This window comes from Alligator mississippiensis, chromosome 1 (assembly GCF_030867095.1).
Source record: "Alligator mississippiensis isolate rAllMis1 chromosome 1, rAllMis1, whole genome shotgun sequence".
Lineage (NCBI taxonomy): Eukaryota > Metazoa > Chordata > Crocodylia > Alligatoridae > Alligator > Alligator mississippiensis.
The window spans coordinates 341,498,516-341,523,497 of NC_081824.1; the positions used below are offsets into that span (position 1 = coordinate 341,498,516).

The 24,982-nt window shown below is 39.3% G+C and overlaps 1 protein-coding gene and 1 long non-coding RNA gene across 2 annotated transcripts in view; one reads left to right on the top strand and one right to left on the bottom strand.

Annotated features, from left to right (window-relative positions):
• The window catches only part of ATP10A (ATPase phospholipid transporting 10A (putative)), a 158,341-nt gene that overhangs the window by 123,883 nt on the left and 9,476 nt on the right, over positions 1-24,982 (top strand). The window contains exons 8-15 of the mRNA XM_006266949.4: positions 1,686-1,903; positions 2,949-3,143; positions 4,786-5,347; positions 14,470-14,573; positions 14,757-14,883; positions 18,199-18,383; positions 19,847-20,168; positions 22,127-22,203. Coding sequence (XP_006267011.1) covers positions 1,686-1,903; positions 2,949-3,143; positions 4,786-5,347; positions 14,470-14,573; positions 14,757-14,883; positions 18,199-18,383; positions 19,847-20,168; positions 22,127-22,203 — 1,790 coding nt within the window. The remainder of the gene's footprint in view (positions 1-1,685; positions 1,904-2,948; positions 3,144-4,785; positions 5,348-14,469; positions 14,574-14,756; positions 14,884-18,198; positions 18,384-19,846; positions 20,169-22,126; positions 22,204-24,982) is intronic.
• The window catches only part of LOC109282594 (uncharacterized), a 49,053-nt gene continuing 48,690 nt past the window's right edge, over positions 24,620-24,982 (bottom strand). Inside the window, exon 3 of the long non-coding RNA XR_002089617.2 lies at positions 24,620-24,880. This is a non-coding gene — a long non-coding RNA (uncharacterized LOC109282594). The remainder of the gene's footprint in view (positions 24,881-24,982) is intronic.

Sequence of the window (24,982 nt, forward strand, 5' to 3'; positions counted from 1 at the left end):
ATGGATAATACAGTATTCACTCAAATATAAGATGACTCTGATTTATAACACAACACCTCAATAATTAGATTCTATATATGGAAAACATATATTTCTGATAATTTTCCAGGTATAGAATCTAATTATTGGAGGTTTTCCTTGAATTTGTCCCCCTCCCTCTTCTACAACAGAGAAAATAAATCTGGGGGAGTCAGGTGACCCCCTTGCTCTCTGCCCCCCGCCCCCAGATTCTTCCCCCTGAAACTCATAGATTTCATAGACATAAGGGCTGGAAGGGACGTCTCAGGATCATTGGGTCCAGCCCCCTGCCCAAAGGGCAGGAAGTCAGCTGGGGTCAGATGACCCCAAGCAGATAATCATCCAACACTTCTTGAACGTCTCCAGAGTAGGTGCTTGCACCACTTCTGTGGGGAGTCTATTCCAGACTCTGGAGACTTGGATAGTCTTCCCCCACTCTTCCCTCTCCCCACCCCCTTACTGTCAGACCCTGGTATACCCGAGCACATGGAAGGAAGGGTTAATTTAGCAAACCCAAATCCACTGGAAGCCCTATGACAGTCTTGTAATTAGCTTCCCACTGGCCAGCTTCCAGTGGGAGGATCTACACGGCTGTTTTATGGAAATGGGGAACTCCTCCCTAGCTTGCTCCTGTGGCCATTGGCTATAGGCAAGAGGCATCCAAGTCCTCTGAGCTTGGGCCTGCGTGTAGTATTCCTACCAACAGATTTGAGAGTATCTGAAGTCCCAGGCTGAAAAGTCTGGGGTAGAGGATACCTGCTAGTTGTAGCACCACATACGGTGTTTGAATGATTGAGTTTTCCTCAGCGGAGAGGATTTGGAACTGATTTGGCTAATTTGACCTGGAGTATGAAAAATTTTCAAAAACAAACCCCTATCTGTGTAGTTAGGTTCACATTAGTATGTTTGCCCTATGCTCATTGTTAGTGTCTTTTAATCACCTTCACAGTTCATTTCCACTATTGAGCACATGCTGCTTTTGGCAGCAGTTTGATGATAGTGTATTTAATGAGGTTTCCTTGTATACAAATGTATGAGGAGGAGCTCTTAGTCCCCTGGCTAATTTTGGAAAAAACCTTATCTTATATTTGAGCAAATAAGTAATAACTCCCAGGGGTGCTGTAAGTTTAAATAAGGGCCACTTAAATGGTGGAAAGATTCACTGTGCCATTTCTTTTGACCAAAATGCAAGTTAGGTTAAAGTTGATCATTTTTTGCTGGAGAAAAGTGAGGATTGAGGTGTGTTGTTTTGTAGGTTTTGAGTTATTAGTACCTTTAGAGACTAAAACTAAAGAGCAAATCATTTGATTGGTTTTAGCAAGGTATGTAGCAGAAGACAATTTCATAATGAGCTTCAATTGATTCATGAGCTTTTGTTCTGCAAGTCTAATAGCCTTGTCAGAGTGAGTCTCAAGATGAGGGAGGCATTGTAGTGAACTAAATTGCCAATTATTTCATCTGCAGTGTCATTAGATATTGATGTTTAATTATGACTAGACTTTGATAGGCTGTAATAATAGAATAATTCATTCTTATAATAAACTGCAAAACCATACTAAAAATAAACCACATAGAAAAACTAGGCCATCACTTCTCTGTCCATCCATTTCTACCCCTGCTTCCTTAAAAGAACTTTAATATTTCATTCTGTGTGTTCTTATTGACAGCCAAACGCTTAGCAATGTATCAAGAACCTGATTCAGAGGAGGAGGAAACAGCACCTAAAGGAGTAACATTATCCCAGCGGGACAGTATCTGCAGTCATCAGAGTGTTAAGGCTGTCCATAGAAGCCAAAGTACAAAATCCCACCGACGCACTGGAAGCAGGGCTGAAGCAAAAAGAGCAAGCATCCTCTCCAAACACACTGCATTCAGCAGTCCAATGGTTAGTTGCAAAAATTAAATGTATTTAGTTCTGAATTTTTCAGAAAAACAGTTCCTTGAAAGAAGAAAGATAACTCCATGGTTTACTTTTCATCAGTTTCACATTATTGCTATGAAAATATATTCACATTGTAAATATTCAAATCCACTCTGAAATTGCCAAAAATAAGTCATTCCATACTTTATATATGAGTGGCTCAAGATTATTGTTAAGTAGAACATCTTATAGGCAGAAAATGTAGTTGAAGTGATGTTTTCTAAATCTTATATATCAACACTTGATAATACAAAAGGAAATTTTGTGAGAAGTTGTCATCTTTGACGAGGAGGATGTCCTTTTAAAACCACACTATCTTTTCTGCATCAAGCATTCTGCCTTAGAAAAATGTTTATCTTTGGTCTGAAAATGAGTAAGAGCTATTTAAAAGGTGAAGGATGTATGACATTGTGCTGTATGTATCATGTAAACTGCTCTCAAATGTAGTGGTTAAAATACAGTGGTACTCAATAATTTCTGTATATTAGCAAACAGCTTTAGAGGCTTCAAGCTTTTTAAGTGTTTTGATATTACATCCAGCTTTCAGTTTCATTGCCGTCTTATTTTTTCACTATATAGGTCTAGATGTTGTGTCAGCTAACAGTACAACACAGTAGAATAATTGCTTTAGGTAAGACTGGAAAAAGGAAAGGGATTTCTATATGCTGTTCTGATTCCATCCACAGTCCCCAAATAGCTGAATATTTTGCTAAAATCATCACTAATACAGAGTTAAGAGCATTGCCACTTACATTAAAGTTGTCATCATTACACTTCAATATCAACAACTTGCTGAAATGAATGGAGCTGTTTGCAGAATTCTTAGAGCTCCTGAGATGCCCTGCCAGGACATGTTCACAAAATTGAGCAGAAATTCTCCTGAAATGCATGAGATTGCCATAGAGGTGTTATACAGCAAACAGAACCAGCTGAATCTGAGACCTGATGAAACTACTGAAATACACAAACTGCAAATTGTTAATGCTGTTCTTTTTTTGTCCATTTCAAGGAAAAAGACATCACTCCTGATCCTAACTTGCTAGAAAAAGTGAATGAATGTGCAAGATATCTAGAGGTCATGAGAAGCCATGAACAGCCATTATCCCAGCTCAGCCCTGAACTTTCAGACATCTTTGACTTCTTTATAGCTTTGACTATCTGTAATACCGTTGTTGTCACTTCTCCAAACCAGCCCCGACAAAAGGTAGGTTAGAAGGATGGTGTGGTGGAACAGATATGTGCTTATCTGTTAAATAGGGAGTCACATAAGATTGTCCTCTTCAAGAGAAAAGGAGAAAAGGTTATGATGCAGTTCTCAGTACCAATTCACACTTCAATAAGGAAAACAATCTTTGTGAGTTTAACATTAGAGGTCAATCAGTCGGTCAGACAAAAAAAAAGAAAGTACATCAACTGATTCATTTGCCCCAAGAATATTTTTACATGCACCTGAAATTTTTTAAGCATTTCTAAAATCTTTTCCTTCTGGAGTTCACCTATTGTAACATATATCAATTATATAATTGGCCAAATTTAGGTTACTTTATAAGAATCCATTGCAATGAAAGCTATATAAGAGCTCCCCTATAAATCTTTTGACTATATTAACTAATGTATAAAAGACTCATATTTTTAGAAAGATTTTTTAAATGGAGATGTGCTGGAGAGAATACCTTGTACATCTTTCAAATGGAGTGAAATAAAATATATAATTTGGGCTAATTTTCATAACTGGTAAGTGTAAGTATTATCATTTTCTGATGAGAACTGAAGCAAGGCAATCCTAAGCTAATATATAACAAGACGATGATGATGATGATGACATAACTTTTTATTAGACCTGACTGGAAGGTGAAATTTCCATTTTGTGAAAAATCTATTTCCATTTCAAACTGAAACAAAAATTTGGAATTTTCCATATATAGTAAAAATTCTAGCAACAAAAATATTTGGAACCATTCAAACATGTTGATAATGTTGGGGTTTTTTTCAATTATGTCAAACCATTATGAATTATATATAGCATTACATTTTAAAATGAGTAATGCTACACAATAGCCTAAATAAAGTGAACTAAACTGGTAAATTCAAAACAAGATGTTTCAGCACTGAACGTAAAGAGAATCAAAATAATTTGTTTTAGCTTTTTCTTGGCTAAAATGTCATTGGAAATGACAGATTCATGTAAAACATTTTGATTACTACAACACTGTATTGCCAGTGGAAAATTATTCCATTGAAAGTAGTAGTTCCAATTACTATACTTACAGAATCCACGTTTTATATTAATACTAGCTTTTGAAGTGTATTACCAGTGTTGGTTCACTAGTAATATCCATTTGCTGATATCTGAAAAGATAAAAAACCAAAACCAGTTTGCTGGCCTCACTCCCCCTACTCCATCCCTTCTGTCCCCACCATCATGGTGGCACCTCAGTGTCCCACTCTGCTTTCTCCACCCCTTTCCGCCACCACCCCGTGCCACCACCATCTTCAAGGACCAGAGGGGGAGAGGCCAGCAACACTGGCCTTCCCCTTCCCCACCCCAACGCACACTCTGTTCCCACTGTCATGGCGGTGCTCTGTCCCCTCTGTTGTACCCCCCTCCCACTCCTCGCCCTGCTCCATCATTGCCATCATTCTCCCCACATGCAGCACTGACAAGAGCCATGCACTTCCGGGAGTTACACCCCCCAAGAGTGATACAGACAGACTAAGCCCTTTGTATACATAAAATTGCTTTTTGATATTGATTGAAATTTGCATCCCTAGCTTGAGTTAGCAAATGTAAAGGTCTATTCCTCATGTATTTTTTCTTTGGCTTTCTTTGGTTTTTATTTCCCAAGGTCAGAGTTAGATTTGAATTGAAGTCTCCAGTAAAGACTATAGAAGACTTCATTCGGAGATTCACTCCCAGCCGCCTGACCGCTGGATCTAACAGCAGTAGTTCATCGAGCTTGGCTACCAGTAAATCAATGCACAGATTTGGTTCTAGTCTTCTTTCATCTACATCTACTGAAAGCACTTTATTAAAACTGGAAGAGAAGCTGGCATACTCTGTGCAGATGAATAACAATGGATATAGTGCACAGCAGGAGAAAAGGGCTATAGAGAGTGGGCCTGAGGAAGGAGAACTCCGTTATGAGGCAGAGAGTCCAGATGAAGCAGCACTCGTCTACGCAGCTAGGGCATATAATTGTACTCTGGTTGGAAGGCTGTCTGACCAGGTATCAATAGAGCTACCTCACCTGGGAACGTTAACCTTTGAAGTCTTACACACGCTGGGCTTTGATTCCATCAGAAAGAGAATGTCAGTGGTGGTTAGACACCCCATTACAGATGAAATAAATGTTTACACCAAAGGAGCGGATTCGGTTATTATGGATCTTCTTCTGCCTTGTTCATCAGGTATAGCTCTCTTTTTCTTCTAATACACTCCTGAATAACTCAGCATGACAGATTGTGGTTCTCTGATATACAGGCGTCTATGCATAGAGATGTGAGAAATCTCTCTTCTTTTATAGTCTTCTGCTGTTGATAACCCCTGACATTTTGCAACTGGATTATTAGTCCTTTGCCTAAAGGCGTATGTAATTGCTTTCAATTTGAGATCTTACAATGGCAGGCCTTGTTTCAAGTGAATACTTCTCAAGATATGATGATTTGTCTTTCATCTAGTACATTTTTCCAGCATTGCTTGCTTATTAAGCAATTTTTGAATGAAACCTAGATATTTCTTCTTGCAACTTCTGTTTTCATTATAATCAGTAATGATATCTTTTGTGACAATACATTTATATATTAGTATTGCAGCAGAGTATGATGCTAAGTGGCATTTTAAATGTATTAGCTATCAAGTTGACACACAGGCTTCCAGAAAGTAATGAAAAATTGTTTAGCTTGTAGGGCTCTTTTTTAAAGAAGCAGATGATTAGCAGAGAGCGGACTTCTAACTGTGAACAGGTAGTTTGTCTTTTTAATTAAAAATACTTTTCAACTGTCTCAAATAGATCTATATACTACAAACTAGAAGTGATTTTAAATAGCTGCCAGTTTTAATCAGGTAGTTTTAAAGATAGCTTGGCTGGCTTTCATACATTTATTTGAGATGCAGTTTTTCAATTTGCATGATAGACCATTTGCTATCTGTTCAATATTTGATTTTGTCCACCACTTAATAGTTAACTCAGGGTGAACGAACAGAATTCAAGTGGATTACAGACACTTCCTGTGTGTCACGTTCTGCATTTGTGGTCACTTTAAATTTTACTGAAGGTTCTTGCAGTAAACAATAGTGGAAGAATCCTTCTGTGTAATTTTTGTTTAATCAACTACAACAAAATGTTGGCATTAGATTTCTGTGTTACCGAAATATAAATCAGACAACTGAGAACCCCTTGCGCTTTTCTCACTGCAAATTATTTACAAATAATATTTTCTTTATTTTCATTTTATTTTCTTATTTTTCTTTTAAAGCTCTGATAAGATTTCTTATATTTCACCCTGTCTTTATCTAGGTGTTTCTCCTTTTTATTCCCCTGTGGTTTTTCTTCTTCAGCCTCATTGACCCAATTTAAAGCCTTCTCACTAGGTTAGTAATTCTGTGAGTAAAGATACTCTTCCTGTCTTCTTGGTTAGTTGCATCATAGATCTGCTCAGGAGACATTCTTCTTGGAACACAATCCTTTACTTAAAATAAGACCCTGTAGGGAACACCATCTGTGCTGCTACAAATGGGTCTCCAGGATGCAGTTTTCCTTGCTTGGGACTTGTCTTTGACCAAAAAGATAAAAGAGAACACAACCTGTCAGCTCAGACAAACTAACCCAAGCAACCCTATGGCTGTTAATGACCAGTAAATTATAGCGCACTATTGCTAATCAGTATTGTTGTAAATACTGTATACACCAAGAAACTGCTAGGAAAGAAATGCTAATATTCTTGTCTTGGGCTTCAATGCAATATGACTTTACTGATAAGATTTTGTCAAAGTCCATAATCTGCATATTCAAACATCAGATCCCATTGCCAGATATTAATGAGCACAAGGATCTATATGGAGGAAAACGTCTTTAAAATGACAATAGCAAGCCAGAAAACAGATATACAAATGCTATGTATTTAAATACCCTACCTTTTGAAAACTCAGAAATGATCCTGGAATCTTGAAAAGTCTTTTTATCTATGAGAGTGGCACTTCCAGTATCTACTGTTGAGATGATAAAATCTGACAGTCTCAAACAATATACAGGTATTTTAAAAGCGCTTGAATTACTCTTCTAATATAACATTCCTTTGTCTTAATAGTCACCCATGCAGTCCATAACTGACTTAAACAGACATTTTCTTATTTATTATGTGATGAGGAATTGGAATACAGAATTCATCATTAAATGAGTCCTTATTAAAGTCATAATAGATTTGGTTACCTCACTTGTGATTGAAAAAAAATCAGAAGCAAGCAAAGTTGTACTGTCTATCATCCTTGGCTAGTGGTCGAAGACAAAGGGCTAACAGGAATTCCTTGTCTAGCTGATATGCTAAACAAGGAATGAGATCCAAGCATTCCTCTTATTTTTAAGAGCTGACATGAAAGAAGATACATATTTTCACCCATAGAGAAGCATTGTTTACACTCCAGAAGCAAAATATTTTGAATATTGCCTTAATGTACATTATATCAAACCAGATACAGTTAAGGCCACTTAATCTTGCAGTGATAGAAACGGTCCTTGATATGTTTAGCTACCTGTCCAAGTTTGTACCAAACTTATTTCATATCACTGCAGTGGCTGCTACTGTAAGAATTCAGCTTGGATAAGCAACCACTATGGCTTTAGTTTCTAGAATCCAGAAGACCTTATTACAAAATATTAGGAACAGTGCTTGCTTGCTTGCTTGCTTTGTTCCTTTAAAATAAAAATACTAACTCTCTAAAACCAGATGCATCTATGAACAGTCATGTTCCTGAAAAACTCTCAGAAAGCCATCTCCTGTTTTTTACATCCAAATCATAAGGAATATTATGCACAAATAGACAAGGAAATAGATGTAGTTGCTTTTAATTGCAAGTTCAGTTTGTGTGTGCAAACATCATAGTGTTTTCCACCATGTGTTATCTGAATCTTACTGGGAAAAATTGCTGAAATACTCTCTATATGAACATGTAGCCGATTCATGTTCCGGGGTGGCCATGATGCCTCCTGACAGCCATGCAGTCCCTGCCTGGCTCCAGCTTGAGGGTTCCCTCCCCTTCTTACTCACCTGCCAGGCCTTTGATATATTTGTTTTATTGGGAGGGAGGCTGCCTAAGGGTCCTAGAGTGCACCCCAGTTCTTCTAGTTGCCAGCAGGGTCTTCCCAGTCCCTGCTCTAGTCTCAGCTTTGCCCACCTTGGGCAGAGTGGGTCCTCTTGACCACTTGTGCCACCACGGGGTACTTGTAGCCTTCAGAGCTGTTTGTGGCTCCATCAGTCCCTTTACACCGTGCCCATGCCTCACAGATGTTACTGTGCAATTGTTCTCAGGGCCTCAACCTTGGCCTCCACCCCTTTTCTCTTGCTGGGCCCTCTAGCTCCAGTCCACTGTACCAGACTAAGCTTCTGGGTCTCAGTTTCTGTCTCTCCTCCTTGGATCCTGAGCCACCTGGCTCTGATATTAGTCCTGCTTGGGCCTCTGGCCCAGTCCTTGCTCTGCTTTGAACACTGAGCCTATTTTGGCTCAGTCTGCCTGTACCCCTGGCCCTGTCTCCTCCCTCCTTAACCTGAACCTGCTTCAACTCTCTGCCTGGGACTCTGGCCCTGCCTCTGCCCTGCTCTGGGCACTAAGCCTACTTCAGCTCCCTATTCCTGTCTTGGCTACAACCTGTTTTGGGGCAGCAGCTCCTCAGACCCAGGAGGCACCAGTTGCCAAGGCAGGGGGTGGGATGGTCCCCCGCATAGGCGACTGGTAGGGTGTGCATGGGGGTGCATGTGCCCCCCCCCCCCCCAGCGGGGCTGGTGCCCCCCCTGATGGCCAACATTGATGCTGTCAGTAGGGCTGGTGCCCCTCCTGACAGGGTCAGCAACTTCTGCAGGTCCCCCCCACAGGTTCAGGAGGCACCAGTCACTTGTGGTCCCCCATGCGCTTCGCGGCGGACCCAGAAGTGGACTGGAAGTACTTCTGGTCCACTTCCAGGTTAACCGTTGAGAGCACACAGAACAATCCACCCTCGTGCTTCCTTGGGATGCTCCATCCACCCCACCATCTTGGTGTTCATGAGCTGTGCCAGGTACCTCGAAGTACATAGAAAATACATATAAAGCTGTGACTATGGCTGAATCGTTGAATCTCTCCGAGTTGATTCGGAGGCTTCTGATTCAATTCAGAGAGATTAAAGGGTCTCCTGATTAGATTCGGATTCAAAGATTCAGCTGCCGAATCAGGCCGAATCTCCTCCGAATCGAATCAGCGAACAAAGCTTTGCATAGCCCTAATAGTCTGCTCGTGGTCCACCTCTGAGCCACATGCATCTAACTGCAGAGCTCTTCCCTGTTTGGACTCCAGGGCCAGATTTCCTGCTCTGGCTTCAGCTCTGGTTTATCTCTCTCCCACGCCCTGCCCCTTTCTGGTCAGGTGACTCCACAGGGTTGACTGCTGGTGCCCTCTAATTCCTGCCCCTAGCAGTCAGGCAGGAACCCCATAGCTGCAGGTTACTGTGGCAGCAGGAATGAGGGAATTAGCCCGCACCTGCCTTCGGTCAGCTGACCGGAAGAGGCAGGGCCTTGGGCACATATAAACCCCAGGGCTGAGACTAGAAGGGAGTTCTCTGTCAGCAGCCAAGGGGGAAGGAGCTCTCTTAGAGAAAGCTAAATGGAGATGTTTGACTGCCTGTTCTGCTTTTGATAGGATTAAGAGGCGTCAGGGGTTCACCAGGGACCCTGGCCTGCAAGGCATTTAGTGCTAGGGTAGAGCTTTAATGCTTTTAAAGGGACAGAGCACACCCTGCACTGCTTCTATTATGTTATAGCCCAGGGGCTCATATTTTGATTTCTGTTTGTAAACTGGTAGATTGGGCTGAGGCTACTGGGGAAGGAGGAGGTCTCATTGGGGGCCTACTAGTGTGGGGACCCTAGCACCAGGGGCGCAGTGACAAAGGGGGTGAACAGACCCCAGCGCCAGGGGGCACAGAGAGAGAGAGACAGGGCTGTGGAGAGCCCAGCGGTGACCTGAGGCCAAGTTTAACTAAGGCCTTGGAGGGTCAACATGTGAATGCCATCCACGAGGCTTGGGGCATGGTAAAGGGGTGGTTTGGAGCCATGCATCTAGCCCATAAGGCTGAGGGTGTCTTGTAGCAGGAGAGGAAAAGGGTGCCTGTTGGGCAAGATTGGCATGGTCATGGAGCCCTAAGGCCATCACGGCCATCCCGTGACACCCACCTGTAGCAGTTTCCCCTGCAGAGGAACTAGCACTGCAGTAGGCTTCCTACTGTTCATGCAGGCATTGTCCTTTTGTGCAACTAGCTCTGCAGTAAGCACTCATAATTCCTGCTTCCCTGAGCCAGCTCTCCTTCACCTTCCTCCCTTGCAGGACTCTCCCTGGGCTCATTCTCCCTTAAAGTAACAGAAAGTTCCAAGCTCTCTGTTGCAGAGCAGGACAACCCAAAATATGATAAATAACTCTCCAGTTGTAAAACAATAATATGCATATTGATCATTTTTCAGAGCAGAAAAAACTATTGCAGGCACTCTGCCAGGACTAGCACTGATAGCACAAGTGGGCAGGTGCGAAGACATGGTACTTTAAAATATTCCAGCAAAAGACGGTGGATGTTTAGAAAATGATAGAAATTTGAGATGCAACTAAATGCGAGCAAGTGAAAGATGTGAAGTTTATCATACTGAATGAATATGCTAGACATCAAGAAAAGTTTTTCCCCAAACATAGATTGAACTGCAAAGGACAGCACAAGAAAATCACAATATATAATTCTGTGTGTGTGTGTGTGTGTGTGTGTGTGTAACTATTTTCTTGTGCTGTCCTCTGTAGTGCACCATGGGATATATATATAACAGGTTAGATATATACACATACTATTTTCTATATATAATAACATCAAAATATTAATAGTTACACACACACACACAACTATTATTAATTCAGTGTTATATTTTAATATCTATAACCTGTGTGTGTGTGTGTGTGTGTGTGTGTATAACATAGAATTAATATTGTTTATGTGAATTTGCAAAGGGAATATGGGTATTAAAAATGTAAACAAAGAAAATAAAATGTGTTTTTTGGCTGTATATCTGTCAGTAAATCAGACACTGTGACTTCTGTCAAACATGCTTAAAAATTAAGGAATCCCCAATCAGTCCCTGCTGTCGCTACAATCCTGTTACCGTTGTCATAATCCATGCAGTCAGTCGCAAAGGATGATCCCGTAGTGGAGAGCAGATCAGTCACTGCTGCTGCTGCCCTGCAAATGGTGATAGCGCTGCTTGACTACTCCTCACTGGGCAGGCTATCAGAGAGCCAACTGCTCTTTCTGGCTTACTTCTCGTTGAAGTAGGGAAGAGAGGACAGAGCACTCTGGGATACTGAGGATTCGGAGGGACCTATCAATATGTTCTATTTCTTACTGATCAGCCACTTTTATGGCAGATCAGCCATATTTTTTGAATGACAAATGGCAGGAATGTTTAAAGTTGCTTTTGTCAAGCTAAAACAGCTGATATGGCACAACAAATGTAACATGTCTCAGGCCTTAATCTACGTGAGTATCAGCCTGCCATGTTTGATGCTTTTTTTTAAGTTACAGTCCCAGTGTTGGTAGGCCACTGTATTAGTTCAAAATTGTTTCCTAAAGGGACATGAATCTTGAAGCAGTGGATCCAAGCAAGATCAAAGGTAGGTTTAGGCAAGTAATAACAGAAATATTATTGCAGTCTGCCTGCCAAACCACAGTTAATGATGAATATGCCACTTCAGGAAGCTTGGGAAGAAGGGCAGTAGTCTTTGGGAATCTGCCAAAAGACCATCTCACCTCTTTTTACACAAGGAACATAGGCAATTCACATTAAAGAAGAGAAAATAACATTAATACTCTGAGGAGAGCTTTTTACCCAGTAACAGAAATGATTACAAATGCATGAAACCCATTAAAGGCTATGGTATTAGCTTTCACTGAGAAATACTGAGGCACTACAGTGATAGGGGACAGTAAGATAGGATAAACGCCATATGTTTATACTCTAGATGACTATGCCAATCATTTCACTCTTCATTTGATCTGATATTAGAAAGTTGTCAATTCTCCAAAGTCACTAGTGTTGCTGGGAAAGCTTATGAAAAATGGCAGGACCCCATGCCATACTATGCCTTGTAAACATTTCTAATCATAATTTTTGAGCCTTTTAAAGCAACCAGTATGTCTCTAAAATTCTAAAAACCCAGATAAAAGGTAGACTTTTGGAAACTACTTTAGATGTTTCTAAACATCTAAAGTAGTTTCTACTTTAGATGTTTCTGGGCGCCACACTTCAAGAAGGATGCGGATAACCTGGAGGGGGTCCAGAGAAGGGCCACTCGTATGGTTAAGGGCCTACAGACCAAGCCCTATGAGGAGAGACTAGAGAAACTGGACCTTTTCAGCCTCCGCAAGAGAAGGTTGAGAGGTGACCTTGTGGCTGCCTATAAGTTCATCACGGAGGCACAGAAGGGAATTGGTGAGTATTTATTCACCAAGGCACCCCTGGGGGTTACAAGAAATAATGGCCACAAGCTAGCAGAGAGCAGATTTAGACTGGACATTAGGAAGAACTTCTTCACAGTTCGAGTGGCCAAGGTCTGGAACGGGCTGCCAAGGGAGGTGGTGCTCTCCCCTACCCTGGGGGTCTTCAAGAGGAGGTTAGATGAGTATCTAGCTGGGGTCATCTAGACCCAGCACTCTTTCCTGCTTATGCAGGGGGTCGGACTCGATGATCTATTGAGGTCCCTTCCGACCCTAACATCTATGAATCTATGTCATGGGGATATAAGAAAATTGCTGTATAAACACACTGAGGGCATATCAATGTAGTCTAATAATTGGAATTAGAACTTCTGCTTTGTTCAGATTATCTTCCAAAAGAGATGTAGCGTACCTACCCTCGGACAGCAATAGCTAGCCAATAAGCACACCTGAAAGGCTCATCTTATTAGCATGCACTGAGGCATTGCATCCATTTTGGGATGTAGCATGCCCTCCCTAGTGTGATCCTCAAGCAATATAGGTATGCTCTACTCTTTCAGCATAAAAGCCTTTATTTTCTCTTATCTGCTTGTATATTTCCTTCAATACCAAAATTAGAAACAACTTGTATTGTTGATAAGTGTTACCAGAGTAAGTTGTACTTGTGTCTCTCTTGATCTGAGGTAATAAAAAGATTCATTTCATCCCTTTCCAACCCTTGAAGATATCATGTCACGTTTTGAGATGTAACAAAATGAGTGACTGTCGTATGCCTTAATCTTGCTTGATCATCACACTTTGAACCACTCCCATCTGAAACAGAGAGAGAGAGTACACACTCTGGATTCTGATCTTTCATATGCTGATGTAAATGAGTATAACTCTGTTGAATCTTGGCTGATATCCCTCAGGTGGGGGTCTAGCGTACAGGTAGGTTCATTTAGAATCAGCCCCAGAATGTAGTTCTGTGATCCTGCTTTATATGTGAGGTCAGAATGAGCAGAAGGAAATAAAAACCTGTGACTGGAAGGAAGGGAAAGCAGTGGGGAGGGGACTCTTGGACCATAAAGCCCAATCCTGTTTTTCTCAAGGATTCCCCAAAATTGCCACTTCTATTAAAAGTGAATAAAGGCTTTAATAACAAACATTATCAAAATGTTCTTAGTCTTAGATACAAAATAATACATCCTGGGCGCATCTACACGTTCATTAATGAGTAGTAGTTACTGTGCATTTAGTTTAGTGCTTAATTAATGAAGTACTAACTAAATGCACAGTAATCAAAATTACTGCTCAGTAGCATCAGCAAATGCCTTTTTTGTGATGCTACTGTGCAGTAGCCTAATAATACTGCACAGTAGCACATTAGCACTGTTAGCTACTGTGCAGTGTTATTAGGCTACTGTGCATTAAGTGTCTTGTGTAGATGCACCCCCGGACACCTTTTTAAAAAGTACTATCTCTTCATACACATTTGCCTAGAAATATGTTAATTAATAGCCCATCTGTTTCTGCTTATTGCCAATTTGAATGTGTACTTCTCTATGTGATGTAACTAGCTGTTGTGGAGATGAGCGTGGTGTCACAAAGGACATATGTAAATAAAAAACACAGAAAGAACTAATTGTCATATGAGTATTTTTGTGATTTTTTTTAAATGAGAAAAAAGCAGGTACTATGTAAGAATTGTTTCTAAATACAGTGCTTTTCAAAGCTTCCCTTGAGGCCTCAGCAGCTCTTTCTAACAATTACTTTCTCTGACGCCATTTAGTTGATGTTATTTTTCATTCATTAGTTTTTCCGTTTATTCTTACCTAGATGACCCTAGAGGCAAACACCAAAAAAAAATTGAAAGCAAAACTCAGAATTACCTTAATCTGTATGCTGTAGATGGGCTAAGGACCTTGTGTATTGCCAAGAGAGTAAGTAAATGCAGTATCTTAGTTTGCTTTTAAGTCATGTATTGACACATCTTTTCATTTCAGTAGATTACTAATGCTATTTGTCACGATTTTTCTTTATTTATAACTTTTTCATTTTACTCAGTAATCAATTAATGTTTCTGCATCTCTCTGTATGTGTGCTTACATTTCTATTTTAAATAGGTTCTCAGCAAAGATGAATATGCTTGTTGGTTAAAAAATCATTTGGAAGCAGAATCTTGTATTGAAAACCGTGAAGAGCTACTGTTTCAATCAGCCCTTCATATAGAAAAGAATCTGCATCTGCTAGGTAATGACATGAGAACTGAATGTGAAATTACAGTATGTTAACAATTCTCAAAGCTTGAGTTCAAAGCTCTGCTCTTTCTTTTTAAATATTTTGTATTGATATAGAAATTGATGGACTTTATCATGGGCTTTCTCATAATGCTGGCTCTTACAGCATTACAAAACCGTGGGATAATAATTAACATAAGAGGCATATCATGTTTGCCTTGCCCAGCTCGCTGTTTGATCCCTGATAGGATACCAGTAAAGTCAATGGAATGATACCAGGGAAGAATTGTCTTCAGTGGGATCTAATGACCTGATTAAGATAACCAGGATATAGTCTAAATTGCCTATGAAATTTCATTATTTAATGCAGCTTTAAAATACCAGGGATTTTCCAGGGCTACTCTGGCAACAGACAGTTTGACAACATGAGCCTTAGAGACTGTATTGATGACAGACATCATGGTCCAATAGACTGAGATTGATTGCAAGTCTGGGAGGTAGGCACTCAGTTTATTCTAAGCTCTCCAGGATAAACTTGTGTGAGCTTATGAAAGCCATTTAGGATTGTCAATCTTCTCTACGTTGTGTATAACACTGTTCATTTGAAGTCACTGATAAAACTTCCAGTGACTTAAATGGGAGCAGAGTTAGGGTCATGCCTTAAGTATTCTGGACAACCTGCATTGAAACCCATCTAGGAGAATTATCCCACAAACATTTAGGCCCACACTTTTTTCAGAAGTAGCGATTGGTAATATTTGTGTTGTACCAACTGTGTAGTTATAACAGAGGTCAGAAAAGTTCTCAGGCACAAAATGTCTTCCTATAGGCCTGGGAAAGAGACTGATACAGCCTAAGCCAAATTGCAGCTAAAACTATGACTTGTGTACAGGGATCCTGGTTTTCTCTGATTTAAAAAAATCCCCAATTTTTGGTTTTAAAAAAGTAACCCCAAATCCACATTTTTCTATGTTTAAAATGAAACACCCCTATATTTATATCTATATATAAGCAGTGTTTCATTTAAATCATGGAAATATGTGGATTTGGGGTTACTTTTTTTTAACCAAAAACGGGATTTTTTAAATTGGAGAAAACCAGGATCCCTGCATCATGTTTAACTCTATGACTTGAAAAACTATGACTTGAGAAAGGGGGAAGAGGCAATAATGCTTTATGGAGCAGATTTATTCCGATAACTTCTCTTTCTTCCACAGGTTCTACCTTGTATTAAGCTCAGATACCAGTTTCTTTCCCAGACTGAGGGAAGGGCATTTTGTGCCCAAAAGATTTCCTAACATCTCTTTCAACCATATATTTTGGGCCAGAAGACATTACCAAGCAAATCTCGTTTCTCACATATCCCTCGGACTGTCATGGCTACAACACTATATCTCTTTATTTTTGCATATATAAGTTTTCTGCTGAGTTCAGCCAGACAGCTCAAATATCTTAAGTTAAGCATATATGTGTAAGCATGTATGTGTAAGTAAAATCAGGATCTATGTGTTCTGTAAAAAGAGGATAATAATACATCATAGGGATGCAGTTAAAACCTTTCCATACAAATCCATTCACATTTGCATTCGCATAAGCATTCCAAGTGTTAAGTCTTCTTATTTATATTTATTTACTTAAAGTATATGTCCCAAGTGCCTGTGTTCAGCAAATTATAAATATCCATTATTCCCTCAAGCAGTGAGTTTGTTTCTTTGGCAAATGTAAATGGGATAATGTTAATATTATAAATAATTTAAAAACATTTCAACTGTTGACTCTGGGTGCCCACATAGATGCTAATAATCATATAGAAGGAAGAGGCCCTGCTGGAGGGTTCCTGATCCATTACTGGTGGCGGGAATCCCCTCTTGATCCAAACCCATTAGAGACCATGGGTCCCTAGTCATCTTGCCCTCTTCTCTCCTGTGTTCCAAGAAAGTCAGAACAAGATCTCCTATGGGTGGAACTAGCCTCTGTCACAACTAGACCTCCTATGCTCTGGGACCATCAGTAGCTGCCCCCAGCAAGGGCTAGGTAAAGTCATAGAGGTAGCAAAGCAGAAAGAGCAAACAAGGGAACTGGGGAGGGTCTCAGGGGGCCCTTGTACACGTTATGCGTTGCCTGGATACATGTCACAAAATGGTGGCAAAAACTGATGTTTCACTAGCTTAGTTGCATGTGCAAATACACGTTGATGTCTTCTTATCATAGTAAATTTTGATTTATTGTGGTAAATTAAACCACCTCTGACACATTTTATTTTTAGCATGGCCAATTGTTCCAGCAAAATTATTTTTACTGTGGTAGTTCTGCAGAGTGTATTCTCGCACACAGTCAAAACCAGCATTTTCCCTGCTCTGCCACAATTTGTCCACCAGGTGCCGCTTGGGTTCATTCAGAAATCCATGCAATTTCTGTTGCAATGCAACCACTACACACCAGGTGGAATGGATGCAAATTTTTAGGGGTCAGGCAGTTCAAGAATCAGGTTAATTAAAAATACTTCTTGTTGGACTGAAACCTCTTCACATTTCCTGTTAGCACACAACGCTGGGGCACTGGGGGTGATTTTGGGGGTTCCCACCCAGGGGACCACCAAGGTCCCAGCAGGACCAACCTTTTGCCAAGTGCCTCTTTGAAAGCAAAAAAAAAAATTCTCTCAGCTCTAGACAACATTTCTCTCTCACTGATTGTAGGTAGGGTATCCCACAGCCTCCCTACAATGTTGGCTTTCTTCGCAAGCATCTGAAGTCGCTTCGCCCAGCAGCCAACAATTTCTTTTAGTTTTCAAATTAGGTGCTCCCCTGGCCACCCCAACAGTTCCCCAAGTGATAGAAGGCAAAGGTAGGCACCCCCACCCCTCACTTCAGGGCACTGTTGGGGGAAGCACACAGCACTGCGGCACTTGGGGGATTTTGGGGGGTCCCAGCAGGAGACAAGACCCTCCCCCCACCCCGCTTCTAGGCATGCAGTAATTTATGTAGGGTGTCCTAAACTCTCTAAACTTTGGGTACCAGTGATGCCAGCAGACTCTTCTATTTATTTATTTATTTATTTATTAAGGATTTGAACTCTGGATATTGTTGTTTATTTGTTAGCTGATTGACTGTTTATCTCAGCCTCCTCCTTTCCTTCTCCCCTACAGCGCCTCTGCTGCTAAAAAGCTCTCTTGGTCTTACTTACATTTGTTAGGTTGGATGAGTTGTTTGCCCGTTAAGCTGGCTTATTGTTTCCAAATACAGGTTAAAGACATGATTATGACATGGGAGTTTTGAATAGCCTACATGCTTATTTAACTTCAATGTATTTGATTTGTTCCTGTGTTCAGGTGCAACTGGCATTGAAGACCGTTTACAGGAGGGCGTCCCAGAAACCATCGCGAACTTACACAAAGCTGGGCTGCAGATTTGGGTCCTCACTGGAGACAAGCAAGAAACAGCTATTAATATTGCTTATGCTTGCAAGCTATTAGATCATGATGAAGAAATCATCACTTTGAATGCTGAATCACCAGTAAGCAGATCGTTGCCAGATGGTTCAGAGCAGTGTAGCAGTCTAGTTGTGAACCAGTTTTCCTGTGATTTTGACAGATTCAGCTTAAAGTTGTACTGCTTTTTTCCTTCTTTTTAGTTTTTTTAAAATGTCTTTCTACTTAATCCATATTTTATAATTAGGGTTTGTACATCACATTTTTTATTAATTATTTATGTCCCTAGGTATAAGCACAGTGTATCATAATACTGTTTAAGCTTGCATACACCTATGCATTTAAGATGTGCAGCTGTATAGAAAGATACCAGTGTAATAGAAAATATAATATGAATCCCCGCAGTATAATGTGACTCCATTTCGATAGCATACATGTATAATATAGTACATACCTAGTAAGGTAAATTTCAGGACCCAACATTTCCTATTTCTTATTGACATTAACTGAACATATAAAAACAATCTATTAATACAAATTAAAAATAGTGAATACCTATTGAGAATAAATATGTATTTTAAAGTTATGGGGTTTTAATACTAGTTAATTCAATAATTTATATTATGCTGAGTGATTTTTTTCATCTGGAGGCAATCTATGAATTTTGATGAAAAAATAACCACAGCTATGGTCAAGAATAAAAAGGTTCCTCACAGAACTTTGCAAATGCTTTTTAATTATTGCCTGTCCCTGGGCTCAGCTTATCTCCAACTGACAACTGCGAAGATTTTACTGATCTAGTCAAACAGAAGGAACAAGATTGTTAACTCTGACATTATATATTACAGTGCTATAATGAGCCGTCAAATCAGAACTAAAGTGGTAGACAGGCAGTATCCAACTGCAATCCCTTTTTAAAACAAAGAAAAGATAAATGTGTTTTGCCTTCCTGATTGTAATCAGTTAACTGACAAATGGATTTCCTCTGATCTCACTTCTTTTATTCTGTTAACTTGGAACATATTTTCAACAAGACTGGTGGCATCGTGGCTTAAATATTCGAATACAAGCAATAAAGTCTTTTAATTGAGTTTGGTTAGGAGATAGACTTTAAATTCAGTTAAATAACCTTTAATTAGCATTTAACAATACAAGATTAACAATCTGATTTGATTTGTAGGCATTTACGTGATGTTCATCACCAGAGTTAACTCCGTACTGATCTTGTTTATATAATGTATCAATTTTCCTATTCTTAGAAAAAGCTGAAAGAAATTAGTTTAAATGCTTTACAAGTTAAATAGAAATTAAAATTACTTTTAGTGTATTCATAGAAGGTGGTATCTTCTGCCACAAGAATTGAGTATGTTTAGAAAGAATTAAGGACGAGAGATTAAAATAAATTAAATCTTTTACAGTGCAGTCAATATATCAGAATCCTATCATTCCTCTTTTCTAAAGCAACAACAGATGTAATTTATTGTGTTTACTCAATGATTCTATAGCAATAACTTCCACTCCAACATGTTTATTTTTATTTTATTTTCAGGAAACATGTGCTATTTTGCTGGAACAGTGTTTGCATTGTGTAGAGTCAAAGTTTTCAAGCAATACAATAGACAACACTTCTGGAGATATGAGAATTGGGTTTGCTTCTTTCTGTCCACCATCATCTTCAGCACATTCCAAACTGGGACTAGTGATTGATGGGAAGACTCTAGCTTATGCCCTGGACAAAACACTGGAAAACAGATTTCTTTTGCTTGCCAAAAGATGTCGCTCAGTTCTGTGTTGTCGCTCTACCCCACTTCAAAAGAGCATGGTAGTGAAATTGGTTAGAGACAAACTCAAAGCAATGACATTGGCAATAGGTAAGTATCTTGATCTAAATGAGCCTGGTTTTATATACTCACCTCCTTGAAAAAGTTTTATTTTATTTTAATTTTTATTTCTGGCATGGTATGATATCTGAAGCACTTCAGAATTTTAGAAATCTCCCTATTTTCTTTCAAAATGCTTCTGTGATCTCAAGCTCATTTATTTCAAATATAGTGCTTTCCAGTGCTTCTATGATTTCTTTTTGTAAATTATAGACACATAGCGCTGGCCTATGCTAAAAAATGTCTATTGTGTTCAGATACCATTATGAGGATCTGGCATAGTGCTGACCAAGGCTTTGCAGTCGATATACATTTTAGGACAAACTGTTCAGCATCATTTCAGCTAATCAGCGTAAATCCCCAAAGTTCTGCATTTTTAGTCACAAGGCAATCACACAGGGCTGAGCATGAAACATCTTGTCTCCAGTGACTGCAAAGAAGTGGTTAGCATTACATCAGCCAACACAGCTCTACATGGTCATGTTCCATTGGTAATGGGAAGACTTTCAGTCATCCAGCAGTTAAACTCTTGAAGTGCCTACAGTGTTCCTGCACTTTAAATTGAGAGAACTCTACTTCTTGCATAGCTCCCCTTTTCCTACTCTGCGGGTGTGTCTATACAGTGGAAGATGTAATTGCAACACAACTTGATGTACCCGCACTATACAGGTGACAATAACAGTGAAGATATAGTAGCATGCATGGAACCCCTTCTTACATGCTAACATTACTAATTTTTACTGAAGTTGCTGCTGCATCTTCACTGTTATTGTTATCTGTGGGCACATCTACAGATGAAATTAATTTGACTGAATAAACTCTGGCACCATTCATGCCAGAGTTTATCGCCCCCAGGCACAACATTTACAGGGGGTCAGCCTGCCACCCTACAGCTCCTCTGACCCAGCTCAGCCTTTTGTGGAGGGGCTGGCTAGGACACAAGGGTACTTCAGTGCAGGGCAGTTGTACCCCAGCCACTCCCATCAGTGTCTACATGTGTGTTGTTATGCACTAAATAACACCACCATGCGATATTACTTGTGTTAGGATATTATCTAATATGGTCGTGTAGGCACTGATGTTTTACTGCAGAACTAATTAGGAAACTCCACAGTAAATATCTCATGTAGATGCGCCCGTTGTTACTTAAATTAGAGCTAGCACATATATACCAACTTGGACTATAGTCACACCTTCAACTTCAGTGTAGGTATACCTTAATGTCACAAGGTATGGTAATATGGTTAAAAAAAATTGGAGGAGCATTTTTAACTTGGGTTTCACTAACCCAGGGTTGTTAGCTGTGAAGACATGGCAATTTGGGTTTCAATTTGGTTTAGTAGCTTCAGTTAATAACTATAGGGGAGCCTGAATTGAACTGTATCTGCTTACCTGGCTTATAAACTTATACTGCCTAGTTTTTGTTGCTTTTTAAATTATTAGTTTATATAGATTAGACAACCTGAATTAAGAACTGATTTATTTTTGTCTTTTTTTCTAGACAAAGTTTAGGCTTCCCTATCCAGTGATCTATATCTAAATTTTCCTTTATATCAAATATTGGGTCCCTTCTTGTTTCCAGACTGTTATTCCATTATGGCATTAAAGTTTCTAGGCTATTGGGCATGGAAAGTTTAATACTGATGTATGATATTTGTGTTTTAGATCTCATTCAAAAGATCCATATGTACAGAATACTCCGTTTATCTTTTCTTGCCATGGTATAAAATATTTGAGACAGGCATACTGATGTATGAAGGGCTTTGCTGTCCCTTCGTGGCTTTGGAACTGTAATTTTATGAAGAACAGGTGTTTCAAACCAGACCCCTATACCACCACCACCACCTCTCCCAAACTAACACTCTGTGGTCACTTGGTTTCCCTTTGCTTTTCAGCCATTAATCATCCTTCCTTTAATTGCAAATAATGTTGTATAATATTGTTACTAGGTGATGGAGCTAATGATGTTAGTATGATCCAAGTGGCTGATGTTGGTGTGGGGATCTCTGGTCCAGAGGGCATGCAGGTAAGGTTGTTCATTTACTAAAAAGTATTCTGAGGAAAAACTTGGACCAAAAATTTTCCATATGCCTGCTTGTATCCTCCCAGCCAGCTTGAACAGTGTCTCTTGACAGCCAGCCCAAGTAAGGGGGAAATTACAAGCTGCCCTGAGGTGTATCACTTGGACTTTGTAAAAATCACTTAAGCTTGGGTTTGAGCATATGTTTTTTCTCAAATCTATGATAAGTTTAAACATGTTATATTCACCTCATAAAACTCAAGTTATAAGACATCTTTAAGCTACATTTTGCTTATTAAAGAAAATATTTATTGAATATTTTTAGAAGAAAAGTCTCTCCACTATCTGTTATTTACATAGTAAATAAAGATTATATTTAACTTTCTCCTCTGCTTTTATTTTTCACATTACATTAACTGTTCTTGTAGCATTATCCTGTGGAATGGCTGTTCAGGTGTCTTTACCTACAGTGTTTAAGTCCCACAAAGCTTCATATAACACTTGTACTTTAAGCCAACCTATTCAGACATTAAGTCTGTCTTATTCACAAGGCCAGCAGAGCCTGGACTGTTGGAATTAGTTTTTTGTGTGAGTAGCTACAGTGGGAGTATAGGCAAATGCTTCTTTGAGGGGAACCTTCCTACATCTGGTTGATGTTCTATAGGATAGCCGAGGAAATTGGAAAGCCTTCTGAACTTGGTTATTGGTAGAGGCCCCCAGAACTCAGTGCTGCAGTTGTGGGGACTGAGTACGTGGAAAAATTCATTCATTCTAACCATTATATGATGTGGAATGAAAATAACCTCCAGGGTAATAGATGCCTTGTCCTTAGCTGATTCCCCATAGATGCAGCATAGGGAGGCAGATTTTCATCAGGCAGTCCATTTAAAATGCTCTTGTTTTTGTGTTGATCAGCTTAGGAAGAAAGCTGCCCCCTCTAAGACGTTAAGAGATTCCTGGGCAAACGTGTGCCCCTAGCCATGGTTTCTGATGGTCCTGTTGCCATACATGGCAATGACCACAAAAGGGGAAAGCTTGGGTTAAGAGTGAGGTAGCTAGAGGGTTTGGGGGGCAGGTTCTTTTTTTTTTATTTCTTTGTTCGTTTGCTTTTTAAGTAATGTTCACACATAACAGGAAAGGTTTAGAGACCTTCCCCCATATCTTTATCCTAGAGTTGCAGAGAAAGGGTGCATGCCTTTGTACCATAAACAACTGTCAGAATCTTTTACATGCTAGTACTTCAAAGGAGTTGAGCATTTGGATGTCAGAATTGGCACAGTGACTGATTTACTTTCCTTCCATATCCTATGGGAGGAGCAGCATACAGCATGAATCACTCCTATGCAAAAAGATGAAGAAGGGGAAATGAAAATGTAAAATTCAGGATGACATTTGGGGATGAAATAAACATGCAAATGTAATTGGGTAAAACTATCTTTCCATTCCAAGCATCCAGTCAAAATAGAATTTTAAAAAACTCTCACAGTGTGTTTTAGAAGAATGTAATGGAAACACAAAATTAAAAGAAATCAACAATTTTGCCTTGGCATTGCATTATAGTATAGAATAAGAGAATGTGCTGGAGACAAAAAAAAGATGTAATCAAACTGCTGTTTTACTTAAATATTTATAATAGATGCATGTTCTGGATGTTATATCTGTATCAGATAAATATTATGAACTGAAGGAAAATCCAAGCACCCAAGGAGTCCTGAGATTGATTAGCAAATGGCTAAAAAGAACTTAATATGTTTGCAACATGTCTGTTGCCTAAATTAAATGTTTTATTATTTCTGCACTGTATTAAAGTTTGGTGTACCATCTTTTATAGACCTTTAGTTGGCAGAAGCACTTGTCACATTATCACATGAGTTTTGCCTTTTAGTCATTTGTAAAGAAAAGGATTTATGTGTAATTGAAAGGGGAAATGTTTCTTGTTTTAAAAAAGAAAAATAATTCTACAGTGTATGAAGAGAGCACTTCTCAGAAAAAGCAGAAGAAACCTAAATATTGAGAATGAAGACAAAAACAAAATATAGATTATACAGAATGTCACTAACCCAGTTATATAAAAAGTTGTAAAGTACCTGAGAGAATTGCTTAGCTTATAACAAAGTCCTGAAGTCAATTGTATTCTGTCATTGATTTTAGCCAGTCAAAAACAGATATAATGTAGTGAATAATTTTGGTGATTTATACTATAGCAGTGATTTGGTAAGCTCTGAAGTCTCAGAGAAACCTCTAAAAGACTTTCACATGGACAATTTAGATGGTTAAAATAGTTAGACAGTTTAGATGATTAAACACAAGCTTCCTCAAAATATTGAGTCATGGGGAGAAAGTGTCTTGGGCATGCTTTACACATCAGGATTATGATTAATAAAATAATTTATAACATTTTGCTCTTAATTGTGCATAGCATTATTTTACCCTTCATTTAAGTTCATCCTGAAAACTCACTTCTTCTGCACAAGGATGTAATAACCCTATTTCACTCTTATTCTTGCAAAAATAAAAGCTTCACAGCAGTCAAACCATGTACACTTGGACTGAGCATCCATAGACCTCTACTATTGCACCCACACATACCTTCCTTCATTGGTTCCTCATCCGCAATGCAGACTATAATCTTAGAGGTAGATCTGTGTCATCCTCTGTGAAATACCCAGTTTGCTTCTTGGCACTGTAAAATAATAATTACACTTGAAAAACACTGAGGACATAGAGAATCTAAGTCATCTTTCTCTTACATTGGAATACAATAGCTCCACTGACTTTCAATTAA